Here is a 24,047-nt window from a genome sequence, read left to right on the forward strand (position 1 = left end):
GGCGCGGCCCCGGCGGTGCGGGAGGGGCGGGGCGCCCGCGGAGGGCGCGGCCGCGGGGGCGGGGCGGGAGGCAAACCAAAATACACCGGGGCGGGGCCGGGTGCTCGCCAGCCAATCGGCGCGGGCCCGCGCTCCGCCGGCCAATGGACGCGGCGGGGAGCCGCGTGATCAAAGCCTGGCCGCGGCGTGATGCGAGGGGCGGGGCGCGGCACGTGCTGCGGTCGGCGCCAGGGGGCGGGGCCTGCGGGCCTGGAAAGTAGGGGAAAGGTCCCGGCGGCGGCGAGGGCGGCGCGGCGGCGCGGCGGCGCGGCTGTGGCCCGGGAAGCCCCCGGTCCTGGACCGGGTGACTCGGGAGGGGACCGCGTTTAAAGGGGCCGCCGCCTGCCGCCCCGCGAATTGAATCAGTGCCCCTGGAGGCCTCAGCCCGGCACTGCTGCCTTGTTTTTCGTTTTTCTGCATCGGCGATTGGCCCTGCGGGTGCATCACGGACCAGGAAGAGCTTTGGAAGCTGGCTGGCTCCAGGGACCGCCTGCGTCTGCTGCTTCCTGCAGCGCCCGGAGCCCGTTCCCAGGCCAGAGTCTGTGTCTGACACCCCTCGCCAGGCAGCTTTGGGCCGCAGTTTCCACTCTAAGATATTTTCTTGCTGATTTCCGAGAGGAAGGGAAAGGGAGAGAGAGACGGACACATCAGTGATGAGAGAGAATCATGGATCAGCTGCCTCCTGCACGGCCCCTACTGGGGATGGAGCCCGCAACCCGGGCCTGTGCCCTGCGTGGGAATTAAACTGTGACCTCCTGGTTCATAAGCCCATGCTCAACCACTGAGCCACACTGGCCGGGCACAGCTTCCACTCTAAGTGAGGTCAGGAGAAGCCAAAACAGGTAATCAACTGAAAGATGCCCGGTGAAACCCGCCCATTCTCCCAGACCCGTGCCAGTAGCACCCCCACTGGGGGAGGTCAGGCCCCTCATGCGGAGAAGGAGCAGGTGGGGCTCAGGACTTGGCCTGCTTGTCTCTCACGGGCCTGCCCTGGTTGAGGAGGGTGACCGCCATTCCTCGCGTCCTCACAGCACCTTTGATGACCCCTAACGCTGTTTCTTTAGTTCGTTGTTAATTGGCTCCGCAATTAATCCTCCAAGGTTAGGGAGCTTGTTTAATTCACTGCAAACCCCCCTCCCCCCCCACCCCCCACGCCTGGCTCACTGCAGGCAACAGTAACTAATGGTTGGATAAGCAGATAAAGGGGAGCCCCTACTGGCAGACACCTCTAATGCAGTGTCCTTGCGTCTGAACTCATGTTGTATCCAAACCTGGATTTCTCACCTCCGGCTACCCCAAAACTCAAAGGTCATCTTTGACTCCTCCCTCTCTGCACCTGCGTCTTCTGCCAATCATTCCATGCCCTTCTTCTTCCTAAATATCTCCCCAACTATTAACTTCCCTCTGGGGCCCACTCCGGCCTTCCTCGGGCTACCGTCCCCTCTCACCTGAATTATCGCCATGCCTCCCAACAGGTCTCCTGCCCTCCAGCCTCGCCGCCTACAATCTGCCCCTCTCTCACTGCCAGACGACCTCCCGGAAGTGGAGAGGGTAGCCAACCCACCTGCAGGCCCTCAGCTGGAATGCAGGCAGCTCCGGGCACGGGGCTGGGCCTGCTGCCTGGGCAGGCCTCCGTGACGGCAATTCGTCCCGCATCCTTTCCAGCCAGTTCTCCAAGCAGAACCTTCGCCCGTGACGTTCCTTCTGCAAGGACACCCAACCCTGCTTCCCGCTCTGTGGGCCCCGTGCGACTCCACGGGACCCTTTCCCCACTCCCCACAGCAGGGCCGCTCCACAGAGCCAGGGCTTGGGAGTCAGACCGGATCCAAACCCCAGGCCTGCAGCGGGGCCACACCCAGGCTGGCGGAGTCTCAGGCCTACAGAGCAGGAGGCGGTGGCTGCTCCCCCAGGAGGCTGCTCCCCCAGGAGGCTGCTCCCCCAGGAGGCTGCTCCCCCGGGAGGCTGGCGCCAGAGCTCTCCCTCCGGTTTCTGTTTCTGCTCCCTGGACAGCGGCAATACCTGGCAACTCGGGCTCTCCAGGAGTAAGGCCCTCTTCTCACGTCCAGCCCATGTTCCGGACAGACAGACACACAGACAGGTCTTCACTCACACTGGTCGGTCGTCCGTTCTCCCCCACATCCACCCAGGTACCACCTTTCCATGAAGCCTTTCTGCACGCACACACACCAGGCTGTGTGGTTGCTGCCGAGCCCTGGCTTCTGGGCCTGCCTGTCATCAGGGGGTTATTGACGTGTTTTAAACTAAGACAGTCACTCAGAGATCTCACCGGGCCCTCGCCAGCACCGGGCGCCACAGATTTGTGGTCAGAGCCAGCACGGGCAGGCAGAGTGGACACGGGTAACTGCTGTATGCAGTAGATGCCACCCTCTCTCGCGTGTCCTTCCGGGGGGGGGGGGGGAGAGAGTGTGTGTGTGTGCGTGCACGCACGCGCAATCATACTGTGACACGGTAGCCGTCTGTGCACCTTCTGAGCCTCGCTCCCTGACTTACATGTAACAGCGCGGCGCCATTACCCATCAGAGCACAGAAGTCAGCCTGGTGCTCTCTAACGGGTACATGATGTTTCATTAGGTGGATGCATGCGTGGGTTCACCTCTCCCGTTTACCTGGCCGGGGCTTAGGTCGTTTTCAGCTTGCCAGGCCAAAGTGTCGACGCGTCACTTGTCCACATGGGAGAGTAACTACAGCGTCACTGCCTATTGGAATTGCTGGGTCACCTGCACTTGTATTTCTTTTCTTTATTTTTTGGTTTTTGGTAAATTTTAATTGAAGTTCAGGATAGCTACAGGAAAGTGCACACTCAGTGAATGTTCACAGGCAAACCCCTTGCCACCAGCCCCCAGATGGAGAAACAGTATCTGCAGAGTCCGAGCCCCTCCACGACCCCTTCCAGGATAGCCTCCTCACGGCTCCTCAGGCCGTAGACTCCGCTGGCACGTGCGACACGTGTGCAAAGAGCAGCACATGGCGCCCTCCCTGTTGGGGCTGGCACAGAGTTGCGTTTGGTTGGGATTTATTTGTTCTTGTTGCTGAAGGACCCACATAGAACACACAGTGGACCGGCCCGTTCTTCTCTTGATGGCCGTCAGGATTCTTTCCAACCTGGGGCTGTTATGAATAAAGCGCTGTGAGAACTCTGACACACGGGTATGTGCCTTTTTAAAATTAAATATATTTTTATTGATTTCAGAGAGGAAGGGAGAGGGAGAGAGAGACACATCAATGATGAGAGAGAATCATTGATTGGCTGCCTCCTGCTCGCCCCCTACTGGGGATCGAGCCTGCAACCCGGGCATGTGCCCTTGACTGAGAATTGAACCAGAGATCCTCGAGTCCACAGGCCGATCGATGCTCTATCCATTGAGCAACACCGGCCAGGGCAGTATGTGCATTTTTAACTTAGAAAGATTGTCAAATTGTCCTCCAAATGTGCTTTCGTGCCCTGGATCCGCCAGCAAGGCTGCAAAGCCAGTTCCATCTGTTCACTAATGCGGGCCTTCTTGAGCCTTCGGACCTTTGCCCAGCTCAGTGGAAAAAACCCTGAGAAGTCATAATATTGTTTTGTGTTTCTTTGACGGAGTTTACTTGAGAATCGCATATGTAAAAGCCATCCTGCTTTCCCTCCTGTGAACTGTGGGGGGGCTTAAAGGACCGCACGGGGGCTTGAGCATGTCCAGATGCTGAAGGGAAGGGTCATGGGGACAAATGAGTGATGCCAGAAGGGGGAGCGGCCGCCGGTGGAGAGGTGTGGGAGTGCGTGTTGTGGGGAGGGGGTCACCCACAGGGAAGCTGGCCTGGGCAGGAGGGCGGACCTGCTTCCCCGGAGAGCTGGAGGGAAGAGAGAGGCCTGAGATCCAGGAAGGTTCTGGGATACAGAGCGGAGAAGGCTCACGCGAGACCCGCCTTCTTGGTGACACAGGTGGACAGCCCTCTGCGGGGAGGGGGGCCCCGTGAGGGAGGAATAGACTAGAAAGAACATGTTAAGGCGACTGCCCGGCCACCCTGCGGGAGCTGGCGGAGGCCAGCAGGTGGCTTCCCCGGGAGAGTCGCTGGAGCCGGTGTTAAGGGACAAGTAGGAGGTGGCCCTCCAGAGAATGGAGATGGCATTTGGGTGTGGACTCCCCACTGCCCGCCTTCTCATACACAGTGGGTGCTGAGGGGGTGAGATAAGGCCGGGAAGGGACCATGAGGGCAGCGGGCCGCATCCTAACTTGAGCGGCAGCCCCCAAGGGCAGGACCCCCAGAGCTTCCGACCACTTGGGTCCCACACGGAGCCTGTGCATTGGCGTTTCCATCACGTTCCCAGACATCGCGGACACGGCTGGGCCGGGACCATGCTGTGAGCACCACGGGGTTAGTCTAATGCCCTGGTTTTGTGGAAACAGACCCAGAGAACAGAGGCAACCACCCCAGCCACCCTCGGAGAGGGAGCGAGAGAGCCCGGGACGCACGCCTCCCGACGGCGCCCACTCGGGGCCTCCACCAGGTTACAAGGCCACCTGGACGGATGCCCCAGGGCCACTGTCCCCAGGTCAGCCCAGGAGAACCCCTCTGGAGGCCAGTGGGCGCTGGGCCACGGCACGCACCACCCGCGGGCCCGGGAAGGCGGCCTAAGTGCCCCGCGGCCGCCAGCCCTGCTGCCCAGCCAGCTGCCTGCGCCGGCCAGCTGCCAGCCCGGCTTCCCCGGTGACCCAGTTCGGCGCTGGAAGCAGCCCAGCCGGGCAGCCAGGCAGCAGTGCCAGCCGGGCAGCAGCTCAAGGCATTGGCAGAGCGTCCAGTGGAGACGTGTCTCACATGGGCCACGTGTGGGCCTAGCAGGGGCCTGAGCCAGGATCTGTCGGGACCCTGCTCCTCGCTCCCTGTGGTCCCACGCTGGCCAGCCCCTGACTCAGCACAGAAATGGGTTTTAACCCTCAAAGATGCCAGCCCCCAGCTCAGAGCTGAGCACAGCAGGACCCGAGGAGCCACCAGCTTCACCCTGAACAATATGAATATAAAGTAAACAAGTTGGTCGTCTTAGCTACGTTATCGCGAACACTGCGCCAGACTGTTGACATTTTCCCATGACCTCGTTTAACTTTTACGTAGACTTTGCACTCATCACCTCCCCAGGTTACAGAGGGGGACGTTGAGGCCGGGGAGGGGTGAGGAGCCGGCCCGGTCAGGCTTGAATTGGCTGTTGGGGTTTTTGGGTCACACGTGTGTGCCATGCTGTCCGCCTCACACTGTGGCTTGCTGTTCACCCAGCATGTCTTGCCCAGGCCCCAGGGACAGCCCGGGTCCGTGAGTCTCAGACCCTCCGGGAGCCCCCCCAGCATCCTGAATCCTCAGCGTCCTCCGCTCTGAAATGGGAGGAACCATCCTCCCTCGGCGAGTTGTTCCCAGAGCTACGGATGGTGTCTGTACCACGGGGCACCTACAGGCAACCCAACATCCCCGCCCGGGCAGGGCTTTCCTGGCTGGACTGGGCCCAATCTCCCCCTTGTGTCGGCCTGTGTGTGCGTGTGTGGTGTGTGTGGTGTGGTATGTGTGTGGTGTGTGGTGTGGTGTGGTGTGTGGTGTGGTGTGTGGTGTGTGTGGTGTGTACGTGGTATGTATGTGGTACGTATGGAGTGTGTGTGTGTATGTGTTTTGTTTTTTTTTAATAGGGATGAAGGGGACACGGGTTTGGGGGGGCAGGGCTAGCAGAGCACCTGTATGTGTTTTTTTTGTGTGTGTTTATATTTTATGCTGGGGAAGAGGGAGCAGCAGGGACCCCCCCCCCCCCATGTGGGACTGTATGACATGGGCAGCCCCGGCTGTGACCTGGGCAGGGGCAGGGGCTGGAGCCCCCCAGGTCCGGGGCAGTACCCCACAGTGGAGTCGGAAGCGCAGTGCTCATGGCCAGGCTGGGCGGTCCCAGGCCCTCAGAGAGCACAGGCCCTCGGGGACTGCCAGGGGTCGGGGGCCAGCGGGCATCTGCTGGGACCCCAGGCTGGCTCAGGCCCCGTGGGTTGCCTTATCTGCACTCTGCCAGGGGCAGGCTGGCCCTGGGCAGGGCTGTGCCACAGCCACGGTGGAACTTCTTCCTCTCCAGGGACACCTCAGCTTTGCAAGACCTTTCCCGGTTGGATGGGCCCCCACCTTCTGGAGGGAGATGTGACCTCCAGTCCCTGACGGCAGGCGTTAACCCGGACAAAGTCCTCCCCAACAGCCCCTAGCGCCGTGCCTGCCTGCACACCTGGGGGCGGGGCTGGCCCAGCGACGGTAAAACTGACGCTCACACATGGGGGAGGGGGGCAAGCTCCTGATGTGCTGGGGGCACGGCGAGGCCCGTCTCAGCCCGGAGACCACCCTTCCCGGGCGCCGCAGCCTCAGCCTCAGCCTCAGCCCTGCCATCGTCTGCAGTGCCCTGGCTGCAGGCAGGGACGGGGGGGTGGGGGGGAGGTTGGGGGGGCGGCAGGGGAGTGGGGGTGGGGTGGGACTGCAGAGCAGGCTCTGGTCCGGGGCCTCACAGAGACACATGCCCCCACTCCTTCCACTCAGGATGCTGGAGGCCCTCGGATCAGGCCTGGCTGGGCTCAGGGCGTGCACTGGGCCTGGGGATGCTTGGGTTTGCCCAACTGGGAGCAGCAGCTCCGCTCACAAGCCCAGGGTCCTGGACCTGCACTTCAGAGGAAGAGGAAGAGGAAGAGGAAGAGGACAGGGCGTGGGGCGCCTCCACAGCCCTTTCCCGCCACAGCTGCCCTGCAGGTAAGGCTGGGCCGCAACCAAAACCGAAACTCTCAACTCCCCCCTGAGCGAAAGAATGCCCCGCCATGCACGCCCCTGCCCGAGGGCGCACCTTGTCTCAGCAGCTGGCCTTCCTCTCTGCAGCTGCCAGGAGCCCAGCAGGCGGGAGGGGTGCAGGGGTGGGGGTGGGGGGTGGGGGTTCTGGGCCCTCAGAGGCTGACTGCGCATCTCCCCCCCCCCCCCCGCACTGATGTCCCGTTGTGGCTTGAAGTCAGCGGCCATGGGGATGCTCACGCCACAGCGACAGCAGAGCCTTCCTTTGGGGGTTTGCTTGGAAGGGTCAGGCCCCCTGGCCTCTTCTCCGCGGGCTCACAGCACAGCAGTGAGGGGCCTGGAGGCCGACTCGGGGGTCAGTCCCCGGCTGGGAGGGGTCTGAGGGCAGGTTCCACCACCTGGGCCCCAGGTTCTTCCTGGGCTCAGGTCTGTTCAACAAAGGAGCGCAGCAGCACGCGCACACACACATGCACACAGGTGCACACATGTGCACACACATACACACAGGTGCACACACAGGTGTCCTGCAGTCTTCAGGTGGCCATGCCCCGAGTGCTCGTGGATCTGGGTTCAGAGCAGGTCCCAGGGGGCCTCTAGCTTCCCAGTCTCAGGCACAGCCCCTGGGGCGTGGCCCAGGGCTCCTGGGTTGGGGGCCCTCAGATCTGTCACACGCCTCCTTCGGTCCCAGCAGCTGCTGGGGAGGCAGGTGGATCCTCTCAGGGTGACCCCTGCGGACACGGTCTCATTGCCTTGAGCAGCGGCCCAGGCACCAGGGGAGACGCTGGGGACCTAGTGGGACACGCATGGCATCAGCTCTGAGTGTGGGGGGCGGGGAGAGGGGACACAGTCGTTTTCGGGAGCAGGTCCAGGTCATCTTAAAAACTTTAAAACAGCATCATTGAGGCATAATACATAGACTGCAGGCATTTAAAGTTAAAGGCATTTAAGTCTGACACATGTGTACACCCATGAAACTACAGTCACAATCAAGATAAACATCTCCATCACCCACCCCTCCTGGCCCCACCCCAATCCCAGGCAATCACTGTTTGTTCTGTGTTTTGTTTTGTTTTTCTTTTTAATAACAATGACTTTCTTTGTAAGGTCAGCATCACGTTAAAACAACAGAAGCCGCTGGCAGCAGCAGGATTGTTAGAACTGGGAATTGGCCCCGTTAGTACTTCCCTTCGTGACCGGGATTTTATGGGTGTCCAACATGGCATTTCCCAGGAGTATGGACATAACGCTGCACCCAAGACCACACGCTCCGTTCATTGAAATCTAAGCCTCACTTCCTCCCAGGGTTTTTCTGGATTACTTTGTATTTTCTAGAGTTTTATATGAATGGAGTCATACAGTATATTGTCTTTTTCATGTGGCTTCTTCAACTCAGCACCATTATTTTGTGATTTATCCATGTTTTGCGTGTGTCAATACAGACGCTACAGAATTCATTCAGGAAAGTCACTGAGCAAACAACAAACCTGGGAAGGAGAGTGGACTGACTTCTGGAATAGCCACATTCCATTGTGTACAATGTTCAGTTTCCACAACAAAAAGAAACAGACAAGTATGGCCCATAGACAAAGAAAACAAAACCAATCGAAACTGTTCCTGACACTGGACTTACTAGACAAGGACTTTAAACCAGTTATTTTCAATCTGTTATGAGGTCAATTCACAGACATAAAGGGAACCGTGTCTAGAGAACTAGAGCATGAGAATGATGTCTCCCCACACAGTGCCCCTGGGGTGCTGGGGCCTCTGTGCCCTCTCACAGCCTCTCAGAGCTGCCCGGGCATGGCTGCCACTACAAGTCAGGGCTAGGGTTTGGGGGGGTCCCTAGATGCCCCTCAACCCCAGAGGGAGCTGGAAGGAAGGCAGCAGCCAGCCAGGCCTCTGAGCGGGGCACACTCTGCTTGAGGAGAGACTGCACTGAGAATGAAGGTGGAAGGGAGTCAGCTACTGGGAGTGGGTGGAACTGGGAGGGATAACCTGTCTTCAGGCAGCCAATGCCCTGCGGCGCTGAGATGGCTTCCAGGCGGCCAGCTCGGCCTCTGCTGCTGTGTGATCTGGGGCAGCCGCAGAGCCTCTCTGAGCCGTTGGCTTTTTTTGAAGGGGAGATAATGACCCCAGCCCTCCCACTTCACACAGTGAATCACAAGAGCAGAACCTCCTCTCCCACGGCCGCTCCCCAGGGTCCTCCTGAAGAGGGGCCACCCCACTCCAGTCCTGCATGGCTTGCAGGATGTTTGCTTACTCTGATCACAGCCGACAGGCAGCCAGAGCTGAAGGGCTCCGTGTGGCACCTGGTAACCGGCCTGCGTGGCTGCCAGGCTCACCTCGTGCTCCCTCTGCAGCCGAGGGACAAGGCGTCCACTGCCCGCTCTGTTCTGGGACACGGACGGGGGAGGGTGAGATGGGGAAACCTGGCCTCTGGAAGTGGGGGCTGCAGCGTGAGCCCGGCTGGCCTCTGTGCCCACCTGGGCCACCCTCCCTGCACGGCTGAGTCCAAGCTCTGGGCAAGCAGGCCCCCCACATCGCCCAGCTTGGGAATAGGGTCACCCCCAGACGCTGCCCAGAGCTGGGGAGCTGGACAGGCGGCCTGCACCCCACCCCCAAAAGGAGCACTCTTTGATCTTGGGCTCAGATACCCCAGTCAGGAGGGGAGGGCGGCTGGGCTCCCAGGCCCCCAGCCGTTCCCAGGGGCCTCAGACAGGAGAGAGTGAGTCTGTGTCTTAGTGTGAGAACAAACATTTTTATCAGGATTCACTTTCCTAGAGTCGTTTTAGGTTCATAGAGAAGCACAGTCTACACCCCGCGGCCCCCACCCGTGCACATTCTCCCCCAGGAGCACCCCGCGCCACAGTCGGCGTCTGGCACGACACCCAAAGCCGAGTTCACACCAGGGCTCATGGGGTGCTGCGCGGTCTCCGGTGTGGGGACCTGAGATGGTCAGAGACAGAGCTCGGTGAACGCGGTGGGAGGCCGGTTCGCCTGGCCTGCGGCGCTTAAGACACGGGACATTGGGACCACGAACAGGTGACTTCTTCAAGGATATAAACCCAGCGCTCGCAGAAAATCGAGTACAAACGGCCCCTGCTCGCAAAGTCTCACTTCCCATCACCAGAGACGCTCAGGTCCAGGCAGGACGTGGAGGACGGCGCCTGCTCGGTGGGTAGGATTGTGAGCCGGTTTGCTTTGGACGGCCATGTGGCCCCGTCTGCGAAATCCGTACTGAGTGTGTTCCGACGCGGCCTTCTCCCCCCGGGGAGCTCGCCCGTGCTTTTCCGGGACAAACAGGTAGGACAGCGCCACCGGCCCCCGCCCGCCCGCATCGGCGGCAGGGTCAGAAGATGCTATCGACATGATGGTCGCGTTCAAAGCAGTCGTTCAAAAGCAAGCCCGCCTGGAGGACAGAGAGAAGTGACAACATCGCAAAGATAAAAACCAGCAGGCCCCGGCTTGCCAAACAGGGTCCTCAGAGGCTCCGCCCGCAGGAAGGCCTCGGTGTCTGAGACCCTGCCCGGGGTGACCCGTGGGGAGGCCGTGGGGGAGGAGGGTCCTCTGCGGACTCGTCTGGAGCCCTCGCTCTTACCCCAAAGGCTACGCTTTTGCCTTCGCGTGGGTCACCGTCACAATAAAATCAACAGAACCTGACTCGGAGGTTTGAAGGAGGTGATGGCTAAAGGAGTTCAGGACCGTGTGTGTGTGTGTGTGTGTGTGTGTGCGCGCGCATGTGTGTGCGTGGTGTGTATGTGTGCGCGTGTGGTGCATGTGCAGTGTGCATGGTGTGTATGGTGTGCGGAGTGTGGGGTGTGTGTGCGGAGCGTGGGGTGTGTGTGCGGAGTGTGGTGTGTATGCGCGTGCATGGTGTGTGCGTGCGGTGTGTGCGTGCATGTGTGTATGTGTAAGGCAGAACCTGAACCGAGGAGAAACCCATGGCTATTCCGACCTGTGGTGACCGTCCCTGGGCGAGGGGCTGGGAGGCAGGGGGAGGGGGTGTGATGCCACTGACTGAGGACGGCGGCCCCGGTGCTGCTGGTTGGTGGGAGACGCGGATCTTGCTGCGATTGGAGGACACGGCCACGCGCCCTCACTGGGAAGTCACGGAGGTGAGGGGCGCGCACCCTGCGGTCCCACGAGGCTTCCTGGCCCCGGAACCAGCCTTTGTGAGCGGCGTCTGAGGGACTGCGCCGGACCCACCGCTGCCAAGTGAAACAGGCCTCGGTCCAGCCAAGACTCATCTCTGAGCTTCTCACAGACGACCCCCTGGCCGAGGCCTCGCAAGTGCCCGGTCTCCTCCCTGGCACCCGCTGGTCGCCTACGGCGAAGTCGCTAACAGCCTTGGCTCTGGAACCGGCTCTGGGCTGGGCCGGGGAGACGGGTGGGAGGGGTGGAGGGGCTGGAGATGGGTGGGAGGGGGCTGGCAGGGTTCCTTGCGGGGCTGGAGGGGCTGGCAGGGTTTGGATCACACCTGGAGCACAGTGCTGGCTGGAGAAGGAAGCTGGGGTCACCCACCGGGGAGACCGCGGGAGCCCTCACTCAGGGGAGCCAAGTGCTGCGACAGAAGGAAAAGCCGCAGCACGTGGGGGCAGAGGGCCTGAGGGACCCCGGAGCGCCCTGCGGCCGTGGCAGCGGCAGAGTCCAGGCCCTGGAGGTGGAGTCGGCCCTAAGGATCCCGACTGGAGGCCGAGGATGAGGGTGAAGGTGCAGTGTCGCGGGACTGTACTGGGAGCGTCCGTCATTCACGTGACGGCGTGGCTGTTCGAGTGTATTTCTGCGTTTGTCACAGGGAGGCCCAGCTACTGGAATATGCGCACAGCAGCTGTTTGATTTAGGAATCCTGAAGAACTGAAACGTTACTGGTAGATTTTAAGCCAAACCCTTTCTGTGCCGCTTTTAAAAACCAAGAACACTAAAATCTTAGGCCTAAAGGCTCACCTGCGGCTCTCGCGCTGACACCTGGTTCACAGGTTAAACTTATTGTTACTTAGGGCCTCACGGAACCATTACTGGGACTGTCGCAGAGCCTGGAGGGACATGCAGACGGGGACGAGGCCGAGGACGCGCGCTGGGCACCAGCAGAAACTGCGCGGGAGGCGCCCCGGCTCTGCCGCTAAGATCTCCCGTCCTGCCGGCTGCCTGCCTCAGGACAGGCACAGTCAAACGGAAGAACAGGAAGTGACGTCATATGAGAGAGGCACAGACATTTAATCCCGTTGGCTTAAAACACATCTTCAATGATACAATTAAAACAGTAAACAAGACAAAATCAATGTCATAAAACACAATAGAAAATATCGCCATATGACCCGTGTCCCTTATCTTATTTTAGAAAACCAGCAATTCAGTTCACATACTTCATTAGGATATTTTAACGCAAGAATGCAACTACCCATCCTACTTCTACAAACTAGTTCCCTGACCCGACAGATACCCGTGATTTTATCTGTTGTAAAACGACTGTGTAGTCTTCCCAGATACTTAAACATGTACAGGACGTCCCCTGCCCGTGAGTCTCATAAACCCGTGACCGCTTCTACACGGCGGGTGCACAGGTAATCGAGGCGCGAGGCTCTGGACGCCGTAGGACGCCCTCCCGCTGGCAGGGAGGCCGGAAGGTCAGAGCTGCGCCGGCCGCATCGCTGTCTGTCGCGCCGAGGCCACGGGGCTGACGTTCGCACACACCACGCGCGGAGGAGCCACCGCGGGCGTCTTCCCTTTACTTCATGTGTAAACAGTGCAGATCCGATGACAGCAGCTCGAGGGCGAGCCGCGGCCGAGCAGGCCTGTTCGCTCGGGAAGACTGCGTGCTCTGGATTCCGCCGAGCAGGGTTCTGTCCGCTCGGCTGACGTGAATGATCAAAATAACTCAGCCTCCCGTCAGGCCAAGTCTCTCGGGCCGCCGTCATCGCATCTCTCCGTGTATGCCCACGGCGCCGCGTGCATATATTACCTATCTGTATAGACACGTATGTACACATTTACAGACGCGGGCTTGGGAACTGTATTGCACTCACGCACACTGTGGCGCTAGCTTGCCACCGCCCCCCGGGCCCCCGGTCTTCATGAGAAAGGCAGCGGGTGCTTCAAGTGAGTCGAGACGGGCGGTTCCTGTAACGCGCTCTGCAGGAGTAAACATGAACGGGGGGGGGGGGGGGGGCGCGGGGGGGAGGCCACGGGAGAGGGTGGATCCTTTGTTCTTGAGACGGGGCTCCCACTACCCTGAGGCAGGTAGTGACACCGAAGCCTTAAGCCACACCCACCGCCTTTTCTGACTTGCACTGGGCAGGCCGCTAACACTGAAGACGCAGGGGGAGAGCCCAACAGTTGTATAGTCTGGCCACTGCTACACACCTGGAACTAATACCACATAATATTGAATTGAACCTGTAATAAAAAATACTTTTATAAATAACATAGCAGATATCCTAAAGGTTCCCAGAGAGTATTAGATCTTGGAACAGAGTTCTCACTTTTATCCTTAAGTATTTATATCAGAAAAGGCAAGCGTAATAATAGTATATGGATTCCTCATCTGAGAAGCGCTGGTGCAATATACTCCACGCCACCTCCAAGCCGCGTGCGGCCCCATCTCCAACGCGAAAGGAGTCCCTTCCACCGACATCGCGCGTGGTTGGCAGGAGGCTGGCCAGCGGCCTGCGGCTCGGCAGGCAGCAAGGCCGAGGCAACGCCTTCGTTGAGCTGCGGGGCTGGGGGCCAGGGCGCCTCAGAGCTCAGTGAGGGTGAGCCTGTACGACCCCCCCACCTCCTCCATCTGCAGCTGGAAGGTGTCCTCATTGGAGTAGTGCTTCACGATGTTGTCGTCCATGTTCACCAGGATCCTGGGGGGAGGGCGAGACGGACGCTCAGGCTGCCCCTGAGATCGGGGCGTCCGAGTGCAGCCGGCTCTGCCGCTTACTCGCTGTGGCACGCGAGGCCAATCGCTTAAGGCCCTAACCCTAGACCCCCCAGCTGTGCGACGGGATGACAGTGCCCGTCTCGGCTCAGTGGGCACTCAAGCAAAGCACTCGTCACAGTGCAGGGCACGCGCTCCACAGAACACGCGCTTCTTTCTTGTTACCTCAGCGTGCAGTGACCACGCGATCAACTGTTCTAACGCACACAGCAAGGCCACGGCAGGGCCCTGCACGGTCTGGCCTCAGCGAGCAGACCAGTCAGGTCACCTGCGGGAGCTGAAGCCACAGTCCTGACGAAGGCTCTCCCCGGCCAGTTACCCTCAGCGTTTAACGGCATCAGCAGTAAGTCCGCCCTCCCCGCCGGGCCCCTCTGCACAGTTCCCATGGGGGTGTGCTTTAGAATTCTCTGCCCCGCTGACCCTGCCCAGCAACAGACACTCCAACTAAAATACCGCTTTCTGGACAAGGACGCCCTGCTCTGTGGTTGCAAGCACGGCCCAGGGCAGGGAGGGAGGGGCAGCAGCAAAGGCGGGGCCTCGGTCAACACTCACGGGGACCCCTGGCCTTGGTCAGGGCAGGTCTCCCGCTCTGTGCCTCTAACCTGCACAGGAACAGCCAGCTCAGAGGGTCACGTGAACAGTGAGCCACATGGGAAGCGCCCGACCCAGCCTGGCCCTTGACGGGCTCTGCAATGGAGCAGGAACCCTCAGTGGGCTCTGCTCCAAGGAGAAGAGCAGAACCCCACGAGGAGGTCGAGAAAGGGAGCTGGGCTGCATGTGGGTCATTTCAGGAAAAGCACATCCTGCCAGTCATGCTTCTGTAAGGTTTCTGGACTGGGCCCGAGTGCGCGTGAGCAGCAGTCACGCTGAATAAATTATCTCAGGCGCTGGAATGCCAGGGAATGAATGCTCACCCTTTTTTACATTTCTTGAATATTTTTCCAATCTTGTCATGGGGAACATCATATTTGTCTGAGATCTAAAAGAGAAGAGCAGTGAAAAAGAATAAAATGGCATTTTCTGGCTTTAAGAAACAACTATGTAAATAGTGGGACAATCACTCAACTTTGATTTTCAAAATGCTTATGTCTTTACAGCCGGGAGGGAGGGAGGGGGGCGCCTCCCTGTGGAGGGAGCTGGGACAGGAGCTCTATTCCCTGAGCGTACAGATGTCCGTAAATGTATTATGTGTCAGTTCTTTTATTATTGAAGTTTCTGATTGCTGACGGGTCAGTGTTTAAGATTTCACAGAGCAGTTTTCAGCCCGGAGAAAAGCTGGCAGAAACAGAGTTGCTCCCCCAGGTACCAGCTATGAATTAACCTCTCACATCAGTGCCTGCACTTGTCACAGGCAACGAGCTACAAGGTTACGAATTCAAGTCCACCGTGTTCACTGCGTCCCGTGTTGTACACTCACGGGTTTTGACAAATGCACAGAGACACACACCCACACACCCACACATATTCCGAGCAAGTGTACAAAGGCCTTGCTTTGGGGTCAGACGATTCGAATCAGTTGCAAGCCCCACACTGGGGATCTAGCCTGGGAATGTGACCCCCTGGTTCCTAAGTTGATGCCCAACTACTGAGCCACGCCGGCCAGGCAGCTTTCCCTTGTTAAGGAGCATTATTGCAAAGCACACTACTCACGGCCTCCATCAAGCCCTTCAAGGATGGAGTCTTGAGCATCAGGGCGTCAAAGACTTCCTCTGCCTCCTTCCGCACGTAGAGCAGCACTAGCCCCCATTGGGAGGTGAGAGAGGAAAAAGGGCACGGTTCATGCATATGCGCAAAATGGGAAAGCAGAGCCTGGCACCGGCTAAAATAAAGAGGCGTCCACACCCCGGACACCAGCAGGAACCAGCCCACCACGCCCTGAGGGCACAGCTTCCGGCTGCTCTTAACCCGCCGTTCCTTTAAGCTCACGCCAGGACCAGGATGTCAAACCGGACAAGGCTGGTTTGAGCGCCTGATGCTTTTGGTGGACTGAGACCTCACTTCCCATGTAAAACTCCCGCTAAGACATGAGGCCAACACACCTCTCTTCGGCTCTTCGATCCGGGTCAGCTTAGCAGGCGGGGGGACCACAAAATCGTCCTCGGATCCGTACGGCCCCCTCTTCAAGCTCGAGCTGCGGAAACGAAGGGACAGTGAGTGACTTCCACCCCAGGCGCCTGCGAAACCAGCCGGCCTCAGGCAGGGCCCCGAGCTCAGACTTGGGGTGACCTTCACTCCTGAAGCTCCAGCCTCCTTATCTTGTGGACACAAACAGGAGGCTCCGGAAAGAGACGGACTGAACAGGTGTGTGTGGGAGGCAGCCAGTCTCTGTGTTTCTCTCACATGGATGTCTCTCTGTGTCTCTCCCCTTCCTCTGCCTCTCTCTAAAAATCAATGGAAAACTATCCTTAGGTGAGATTAACAACAACAAAAAATAAAGGGGGAATAAGGGGGGAAGCCAGAGAAAGAAGTGAAAAGGTTGGCGGGACTGGCTGTCAAAAGCATGTTATGGGTGTGAACATTGTGAGGTTCAGAGTGGGTGAGCGAAAAACCAGTAAAGTGACTGGAAATGAAGAGAGCGAGTGCTTGGCTTTGAGCAGAATCATCGCTTCAAGAACAGGGTTGGGTTTTAAACCGTCTGTCCCAGCGTCAGGAACCTACGAGGCCTCCTAGGAAAGCAGGCGCAGCGCTAGGTCTGAGCACAGCAGAGGCAGAGAGGCCACCGCAGGCACCATGGGCGGGGCCCAGAGAGGGCCCCCCCCCACGAGGAGCACCGGGCAGGAGGCTGCCAGGTGGCAGTCAGGACCCAGAGGCTCAGGAGGTGCCCACTGTGGGGGGGCGGCCACACCTCAATGGCTGCGCGCACACCCAGCGCCCAGCCGGGTCTGAGCCATTCACCACGCGGAGCGGGGTCCGGGGAGCAGGGAAGCACGGTGCCCGGAACAGCTGCCCGAGGTGGGGGAGTGCCAGGCCCCGGGGATGGGGGGTGGGGAGGGCCTGTCGGAGGGTCTGGGAGCAACTGGGGGCCTTTGCTGGCCTTGGGGACAAGCTGAGCAGATAAGCGACAGTGCTGGGCTACAGCTTACTGAACACAACGGGAAACCGCGAGCCATGCTGACAGAAATAAGGGAGTGAGTTGAAAGTGTGATGAGGGAGGAGGGGCTTACAAAGCTACAAAGCGCCTTCCCCACAAAGCACTTATCACAGGAGAGAGGAGCCTGGTGACACCCCTGCGTCAGGCAGCAGCAGGCTGTGTGCCGCCGGACGGCCTCCGGGGAAGGCAGCAGGGTCGGGCCTTCCTGCCCAGGGGCACGATCCCGTCTAACCAGGAGGCCACACTGGGGGCAGTCCACCGAACAGCTGGAACCTGCCAGGGTGTTGGCTCAGGGACTGGAGGAGAGATGGGTGCCGGACTGTGGGCGTGGAGGAATGACAGCTAAGGGCACCGGTCCAAAGGCCGGACTGCAACACCTGGCGAGACCCGAGTGGGGCGAGTGCCGCCTGGGCCCGTGTCTGTGTCACTGTCCTGTCACGCGGGGGCAGGTCCTCGTCCCCAGATGCAGGAGGCACACTCGGTGCTGAGCAGTGACGGTCACCAGGTCAAAGGGCTCAGGAAAACCTGAGTTCTTTCTATCAGACTTGCAATTTTTCTCGACGTTTGAGATTGTTCCAAAATAAAGAGAACTTATTAGAACAGAACACATAATCTTACCCTTCCCCCTCCAGTTCTTCCGAGGCCATGGAAAGGACCTGCAGACAAGACAACGGGTGCTTTTCAAGGACCTGCGCACAGCAGTTCAGACCACAAGTAAGTTATTCCTCAAATGGACGCGACCTTGAATCTGACCCAGCGAACACACAACCTTTCGCCTCATTTTTCATCGACCAGATTCTCGGAGACATGCGGGGCTCCTCCACCTCGGGCGGCAGCGAGCCTGGCCCGCGGGCGAGGACAGAAAGCGCTTGCTGGCCCGCGGCCTGCGGGGCTGTGACGCCTGCCGGGGCTCTACAAGCCGCGGTGCCGTCGTCCCAGCAGAGACCGGACGGCCACAAACACCTACATGTTTATCACTTGGCCCTTGTCAGAAAACGTTTGCCAAAGCTTCTCATTAGAACCGAATACACTAGCAATGGCTTCCCCCGAGACTCTAAAAACCACGAGTCCGCACGAACCTAAGTGTGCCTGCCACGCGCGCAGAGCGCCTTCCCGCGTGCATCTGAGCTCAGGGCGGACAGCGCGCTCCACTCTGCTCACGCTCTCGCCACCAGCCTCTGGCCGCCGAGACACGGCTGTCCGCGCACAATGGCAACCCAGTGCCCGAAACCGTGCTCTTCATGCCGTGAGGCTGCCTGACCCCATGAACCCCCTGGCTCCTCCCTCCTGTCCAGACCCACAGAAGTTAAGTCCACGAGATCAAAGACTCCAACTCCAACTTATGTGACTATGCTAGCACCTTGGAAATGAGCTAAAATCGGAATAAACAGAACCTGGCCCTCGCTTGGCTCTGTGTATGGAGTGTTGGCTCGCAGACAGGAGGATCCCGGGTTTGATTCCAATCGAGGATGCATACCTGAGATAAGGCTCGAGCCCCAGCCCTGGCCTGGGCGTGTGTGGCAACCAATGGATGTGTCTCTCACATCGATGTTTCTGTCTCTCCCCCTCCCTCCCACTCTCCCTAAAAAATCAATGGGAAAATATCCTCGGGTGAGGATCACCAACCACCACCACCACCAAGCGGATTTAGGTGACGGGTCTGGCACTGCGTGTCCAACGGCGCTCACACAGCCCAACTGCGAGGGCATCCCGTCACCCACGGACACTCCTTGCGCCGACCTGGGCGCGGGCACGCCTCACTCAGTTTTGGCTTCTGTTTACAAAGCCTTCCTTGCGGTTGAGCCTCCCGTCCCTGCAGCCGCCCTGGGACCCTGCTACGTACGTGAGTGCCCCGCTGAAGGTTGGCGAAGTGCACGTCAGGAATGAAGAGCACAGGCTGCGTGTCCAGGTCCACAAAGGGCTTGAAGACCGTGATATCCATGCGTTTGTGAGTGGGAAGCAGCGGCACCTTAACATCAGAAACTGAAAGAGGAGGACACCAGTCAGCAGCTCGTGTGCGCGGACCGGGCGCAGGGAGCAGGCTCCTCAGTGGTCAGAAGCTTCAGCCGTGGCACCGAGGGCGGCAGGCCCCGCCCCGGACCTTGGAGGAGGCGGTTTGTGTGAGGGAGTGTGCTGCTGGGGTGTCGCACACTAAAAGCAATCGAACGTCTTATCAAAATCAGAGGAGAAGGCACCTGTAAACACACACACACACACACACACACACAGACATAGACACACACATAGACACGCGCGCACACAGACACACACACACACACAGACACACACATAGACAGACACGCGCGCACACACACAGACACGCGCGCGCACACACAGACACACACACAGACACACACAGACATAGACAGACACGCGCGCACACACACAGACACGCGCGCACACAGACACACACACAGACACACAGACATAGACACACACAGACATAGACACACACAGACACATGCTCACACACAGACACACACACAGACACGCACACACAATCAGGAACAGACGCAAAGCACTGCTCTGTCTGGAAGGCTCAAAGATGGGAAGTGCATGGACAGAACTCAGTGGGATTCACCATAGCTGCCCAAATGGAGGAATTCACATTCTAACACAAGCCTCTTCGACACCCCTCCCTGCTCCTTCCTTTCAGCGAGGCTGGGCACCACGGTCCGACTTCTCCTTTATGAGGCTGTAGGGTGCCCCTCCCCGCCCTGGAGGCCTCAGCGACAGCTTTCCCAGCCAGCAGCTGCTCCCGGGAGGGGCGTCGGGCACCCCGAGGCTGCAGGGGCCCCTGTCTAGTGCGCCAAGGGGCGAATGTCCGCCGAGCCATGCTGGGGTCCAACCCCAGCAGGTCCAGGGGTCCCCAAAGGCGTGGACGGAGTCGGCGAAGAAGGAAGGACACGGAGACAGTGTTCAGTTGATCAGCAGCCTAGCCAGGATCTCCAGCCAAGTTCTGGTCTGGATCTCCAGAGAGGTTCTGTTCAGGATCTCCAGCCAGGTTCTGTGTCCATGTTCTCTTGCTAGGTTCTCCAGGTTCTCCAGTCAGGTTCTGTAGCCATGTTCCCTCGCTAGGTTCTCCAGCCAGGTTCAGTCACCAGGTTCTAGTCAGGTTCTCTTGCCAATTTCTGTAGTCAGGTTCAGTCCAGGATCTTTTGCCATGTTCTCTCCAGCGAAGTTCTTCTATCTGTAGGTTCTGTGTAGGTTCTGTCTTCTTAGTTCTGTGTTCTAAACTCTGTCTTCTAAGTTCTGAGTCTTGCTGTCTTGTTACATCTGTATTTATACCAGTTGATTCAATCCTATCAATCTCTATTCCAAAGGTTAGGGCGTTTCTTATCTCCATTCCAGGGAGTAAAGATTATGTAGCTTAAGCATGATTGTTCGTAGTTAAAGTGATTAATTACCCGCCTGGCACTTAGTTGAGGGGTTTTATTCCCTCCCTAACTTCAGGGGAAAATCCCTACCTGGGGAAACAACCTTTCTCAGAGACCTTGGTTAAAACACATAGTGCCAAGAAGGTGAGCAAACATATTAAGAACAGTATGCCATATATGCCAGGTCCTTTGAAACAGCAAGGATGGACCGGCTCCCGGCAGAGCCAGCCACCGCTCGGAGAACAGGTGCAGCGCCCACGCCCTGCGGAGGGAACCGCTGGCAAAGAGCAGTTTTCCCTCATGGCGAGAGAGGGTTTTGTGAGTGTGAATATCGGTCACATTAAAAAGAGAAAGGCTTTCCTGGCGAGATGTCCAAACTGAGGCTCTGTAGATTCTGCAAACGTTAGAATGAGAGAGGAAAGCTGCTCATCTGGAATGAAGACACCCTGAGCTCTCAGGGGTGTTATTATTCATAAAAACCCAGGCAAGTCCCGAGTTTGTCATCAGCTATTCACCAGGCTGGCACCAGCGGCTGCGCAGGAAGTGACAGCCAAAACGCGGGCAGAGTCAGGAGCCCGCCTGCGCCCTCCATCGCCCCTGGGGAGACCACCCTGAGCCACCCTCCGCCTCAGCTGGTGGTGGGAGCCGGGCCTCCATCACAGCAGGGAAGCAGCCAGCTGGCTCCCGCGTGAAAGCCCAGGCTGGCTGGGCTCCGAAAGGAAAGGGGCTGAGCCCGGAGGCCGCGTCCTGCTCACGGGCATTCACCTGGGAGCGGGGCCAGGGCACTTGCCTTTTCTTTTGCTTTGTTTTCGTTCTTCGTCCCTGATTTTCCGTTCGGCTCCCTGTAGGTCAAGACAAAACAAGAGAAAACATGATCCTATTTATCTGATCCTCTTTAAATATGTGACTCTCCCCCGCAGCGGTGGGGGTGGGGACAGCTCCTCTTGGAAATGGGCCCATTGCCTCTTACGTTCCTAGAGCTTATCACGCAGTTTCCTCTAAAAAGCCTATTTTTTTAAAAAATATTTTTATTGATTTCAGAGGGAAGGGAGAGGGATAGAAACACCAACGATGAGAGAGAATCATGGATCGGCTGCCTCCTGCACGTCCCCACTGGGGATCGAGCCCACAACCCGGGCATGTACCCTGACTCAGAATCGAACCGTGACCTCCTGGTTCCTAGGTCGATGCTCAACCACTGAGCCACACCCGCCGGGCTGAAAAGCCTATTCTTAAAACGATGTTTAACTCTATGGAATCACAGGGAAACAGCAGTAACTTCCCCTCCACAGTGGCTGTGGCCAGGCTGCATGAAGCTGGCAAGCCGCTGGCCTGTCACTGCCTTCACGGACGCAGTGAGCCCAGTCACAGCCACAGTGGCCGAGACGCGGGTGAGGGAGCAAACTGACGTGGGAAGCAGTGTCAGGACAGACTGCGTGTGCCTGAGCTCAGAGAGGGGGGATGCCAGGCTTCCACCGTCAGCCACCCAACTTGTCCCCATTTTCTCTGAAAAAGCACTAAATTGTTGCTGTTTCTGAAATAAGAGAAAATTCTATTTGCCAAACTAATTAAGCAACTCACAGTAAAGTACTGATAACACTTCTTGGGAGACCTGCAAGCGCCTCTGAAGGGTACAAAAGGCGCCTTCGCTTTAGTGTCTGATTAAAGGTCGACCAAACTCCTAGATGTGAGAGCTTGAGAGCCAGCAGCGGGACATGAGCAGACCGGCGCCAAGTGCCACGGGAATCGAACCTCAGAAAGAGGAGAATCAGGAGGCAGGCGGGATGCTGCACAGAGAGAGGAGCAGAGGATGAACCCAGACGAGAAGAGCCACCTCGACTGTAAGCAAGGACAGACCTAGGACCACGATGGGGGTGGCACACAGGAGGTGGCATGTGGCTGAAAAGTTCAAAGACTGAAAATTAACGACACAAAACACATACATAATATTTTCTTCTCGTGCAGGATTTTTATATGATCCATGACAGCCCTGAGATTAAAAACGGGATGATTTAAAAAAAAACAAATCAACAAAAACAAAAACAGAAAGTGGGGATGAGAACGAACAGTGTGTAACTGCACCTTCCGTGTCCCCGGGCACCCGGCTATGATACGACGCTTCTGACCACCCGTGTGTCACAGGTCTGAACGCAGGAGGACGCAGCAACTCCCGCCTGCACGGTCGCTGCCCCGGCAAGCAGGGCAACCAGAGGGTGTTTGTAAGGGATTTACAGAGGCAGCCCCCGCCATGAAGGCCGAGGGGATCCGGCAGAGCCCGTCTCTCCGTGCTGTGGGGCTGCCTTTCTCACCGCACAGCGCTTACACCCATCATGGACCAGCACCCGACTCGGCCTGAGCACCTGACCTGCGATCCAGGACCCGGGACAGATGCTGCCTTGCAGGTGACCTACACGAACACACAGGCAGCAGTGACACCGGAAGAGGGTTCGGTGTTGTCCCAACCACTCCCAGTTCCGCAGCCTCGGGGAAAAGGCCTCTGCTCCCCAAACCCGTCAGCACGCACTCACACGGCAGAGCGGCCGCTGATTCATAAAATAACCGGGCAGTTCGTGAGCTTCTCTGCGTTTCCGTCTCTAAGTCAGCTACCGACACAGGAGCTTCCTTCAAGGTCTTGATGTTGAAACCAAATGTGTTTAAGAGCATGAATTGGTCCTGGCCTTTCTCCCGGCAGCTGCCTGCTCAGTTTTTACTGCCGGACACGGAAACCTTCAGTTCGTGCTAACTCGTGCTGACGCCTCTAATACAGCAAAACCCAAAGTGTGACCGTGGACGAGCCTCAGTCCACAGCCTGCTGTGGTCTGCGTGAAAACACACCAGAAATTGAGAAGGCATTTGGGAAGCAATTAGATAGGACACGTTCAAGTCTGCTGAGTCAGTCATTAAAAATGGGGCTTGCAGCTTGTATAACTTTGTTTCATTTTCCCAGCAATTCATATGCATTGTTATTGTCATTTACAGAAGTGTAAGTTCATGCGGATTAGAAATAGAAATCATGGTCCGTCACCAAAGGTAAAGTGAGACACGGCTTTAAGAGAGCGGCACTGCCTACAAACCGGTAGGCTGGGGGGCCACCGAGGATGGAGCACAGCCCGCGTGACTCTATCAGACACACCCAATTAAATGCCATTTTTCCGCCCAGCCAGTGTGGCTCTGTGGTTTAGCTTTGACCCATGAACCAGGAGGTCATGGTTCAATTCCCCGTCAGGGCACATGCCCAGGGTTGCGGGCTGGATCCCCAGTAGGGGGCGTGCAGGAGGCAGCCGATCGATGATTCTCTCTCATTGATGTTTCTCTCTCTCTCCCTCCTCCCCCTGAAATCAATAAAAACATATTTTTAGAAAAGCAATTTTCCATAAAAACAAGATTCTTCTCTTCCCTCTCTAATGTGTCCCTGACGGCTGAAACAGTGACTGCTACCCCTCCTTTACATGAACAGCAGTACGTGACACCAAGCTTAACATGGGAAGGCCCTGCCCTTCTCCCGAGGGTGGCCTGCCCTTGCCGTGCTCCTGCCCCGCCGCAGCCCACCTTGTCGCAGAAGACCTTGATCTGGCAGTAGGCCCGGTGCACGGGCTTGTTGCTGCGGTTGTTGTAGCTGTAGGTGTCGATCTGGATGTTCAGCGGCAGGCCCTTCACGCCCTTCTGGGAGGAGAAGTCCGTGCTCAGGCAGTTCACAGAGATGAACACCTGCAAGGAAAGGCCCGTGAGCTACGGCCCCGACGGCAACCGCAGCTCAGCCGGCGAGACGCCGACGGCACGGAAACGACCAGGTTGTTCTAAATGAGAGCGCAGCTTCTCACCAAAAAGAAAT

At 58.2% G+C, this 24,047-nt stretch overlaps 1 protein-coding gene across 1 annotated transcript in view; it reads right to left on the reverse strand.

Annotated features, from left to right (window-relative positions):
• Positions 1-12,020: 12,020 nt before the first annotated feature.
• Positions 12,021-24,047, reverse strand: part of GRHL1 (grainyhead like transcription factor 1) — a 37,566-nt gene continuing 25,539 nt past the window's right edge. The window contains exons 9-16 of the mRNA XM_081101582.1: positions 23,765-23,923; positions 21,006-21,057; positions 18,682-18,821; positions 17,457-17,494; positions 15,787-15,878; positions 15,398-15,483; positions 14,662-14,726; positions 12,021-13,673 (exon numbers count right to left, since the gene is read on the reverse strand). Coding sequence (XP_080957708.1) covers positions 13,559-13,673; positions 14,662-14,726; positions 15,398-15,483; positions 15,787-15,878; positions 17,457-17,494; positions 18,682-18,821; positions 21,006-21,057; positions 23,765-23,923 — 747 coding nt within the window. The 3' untranslated portion in view covers positions 12,021-13,558. The remainder of the gene's footprint in view (positions 13,674-14,661; positions 14,727-15,397; positions 15,484-15,786; positions 15,879-17,456; positions 17,495-18,681; positions 18,822-21,005; positions 21,058-23,764; positions 23,924-24,047) is intronic.

This window comes from Myotis nattereri (genome assembly GCF_964212035.1).
Source record: "Myotis nattereri genome assembly, chromosome: 10".
Taxonomy (NCBI): domain Eukaryota; kingdom Metazoa; phylum Chordata; class Mammalia; order Chiroptera; family Vespertilionidae; genus Myotis; species Myotis nattereri.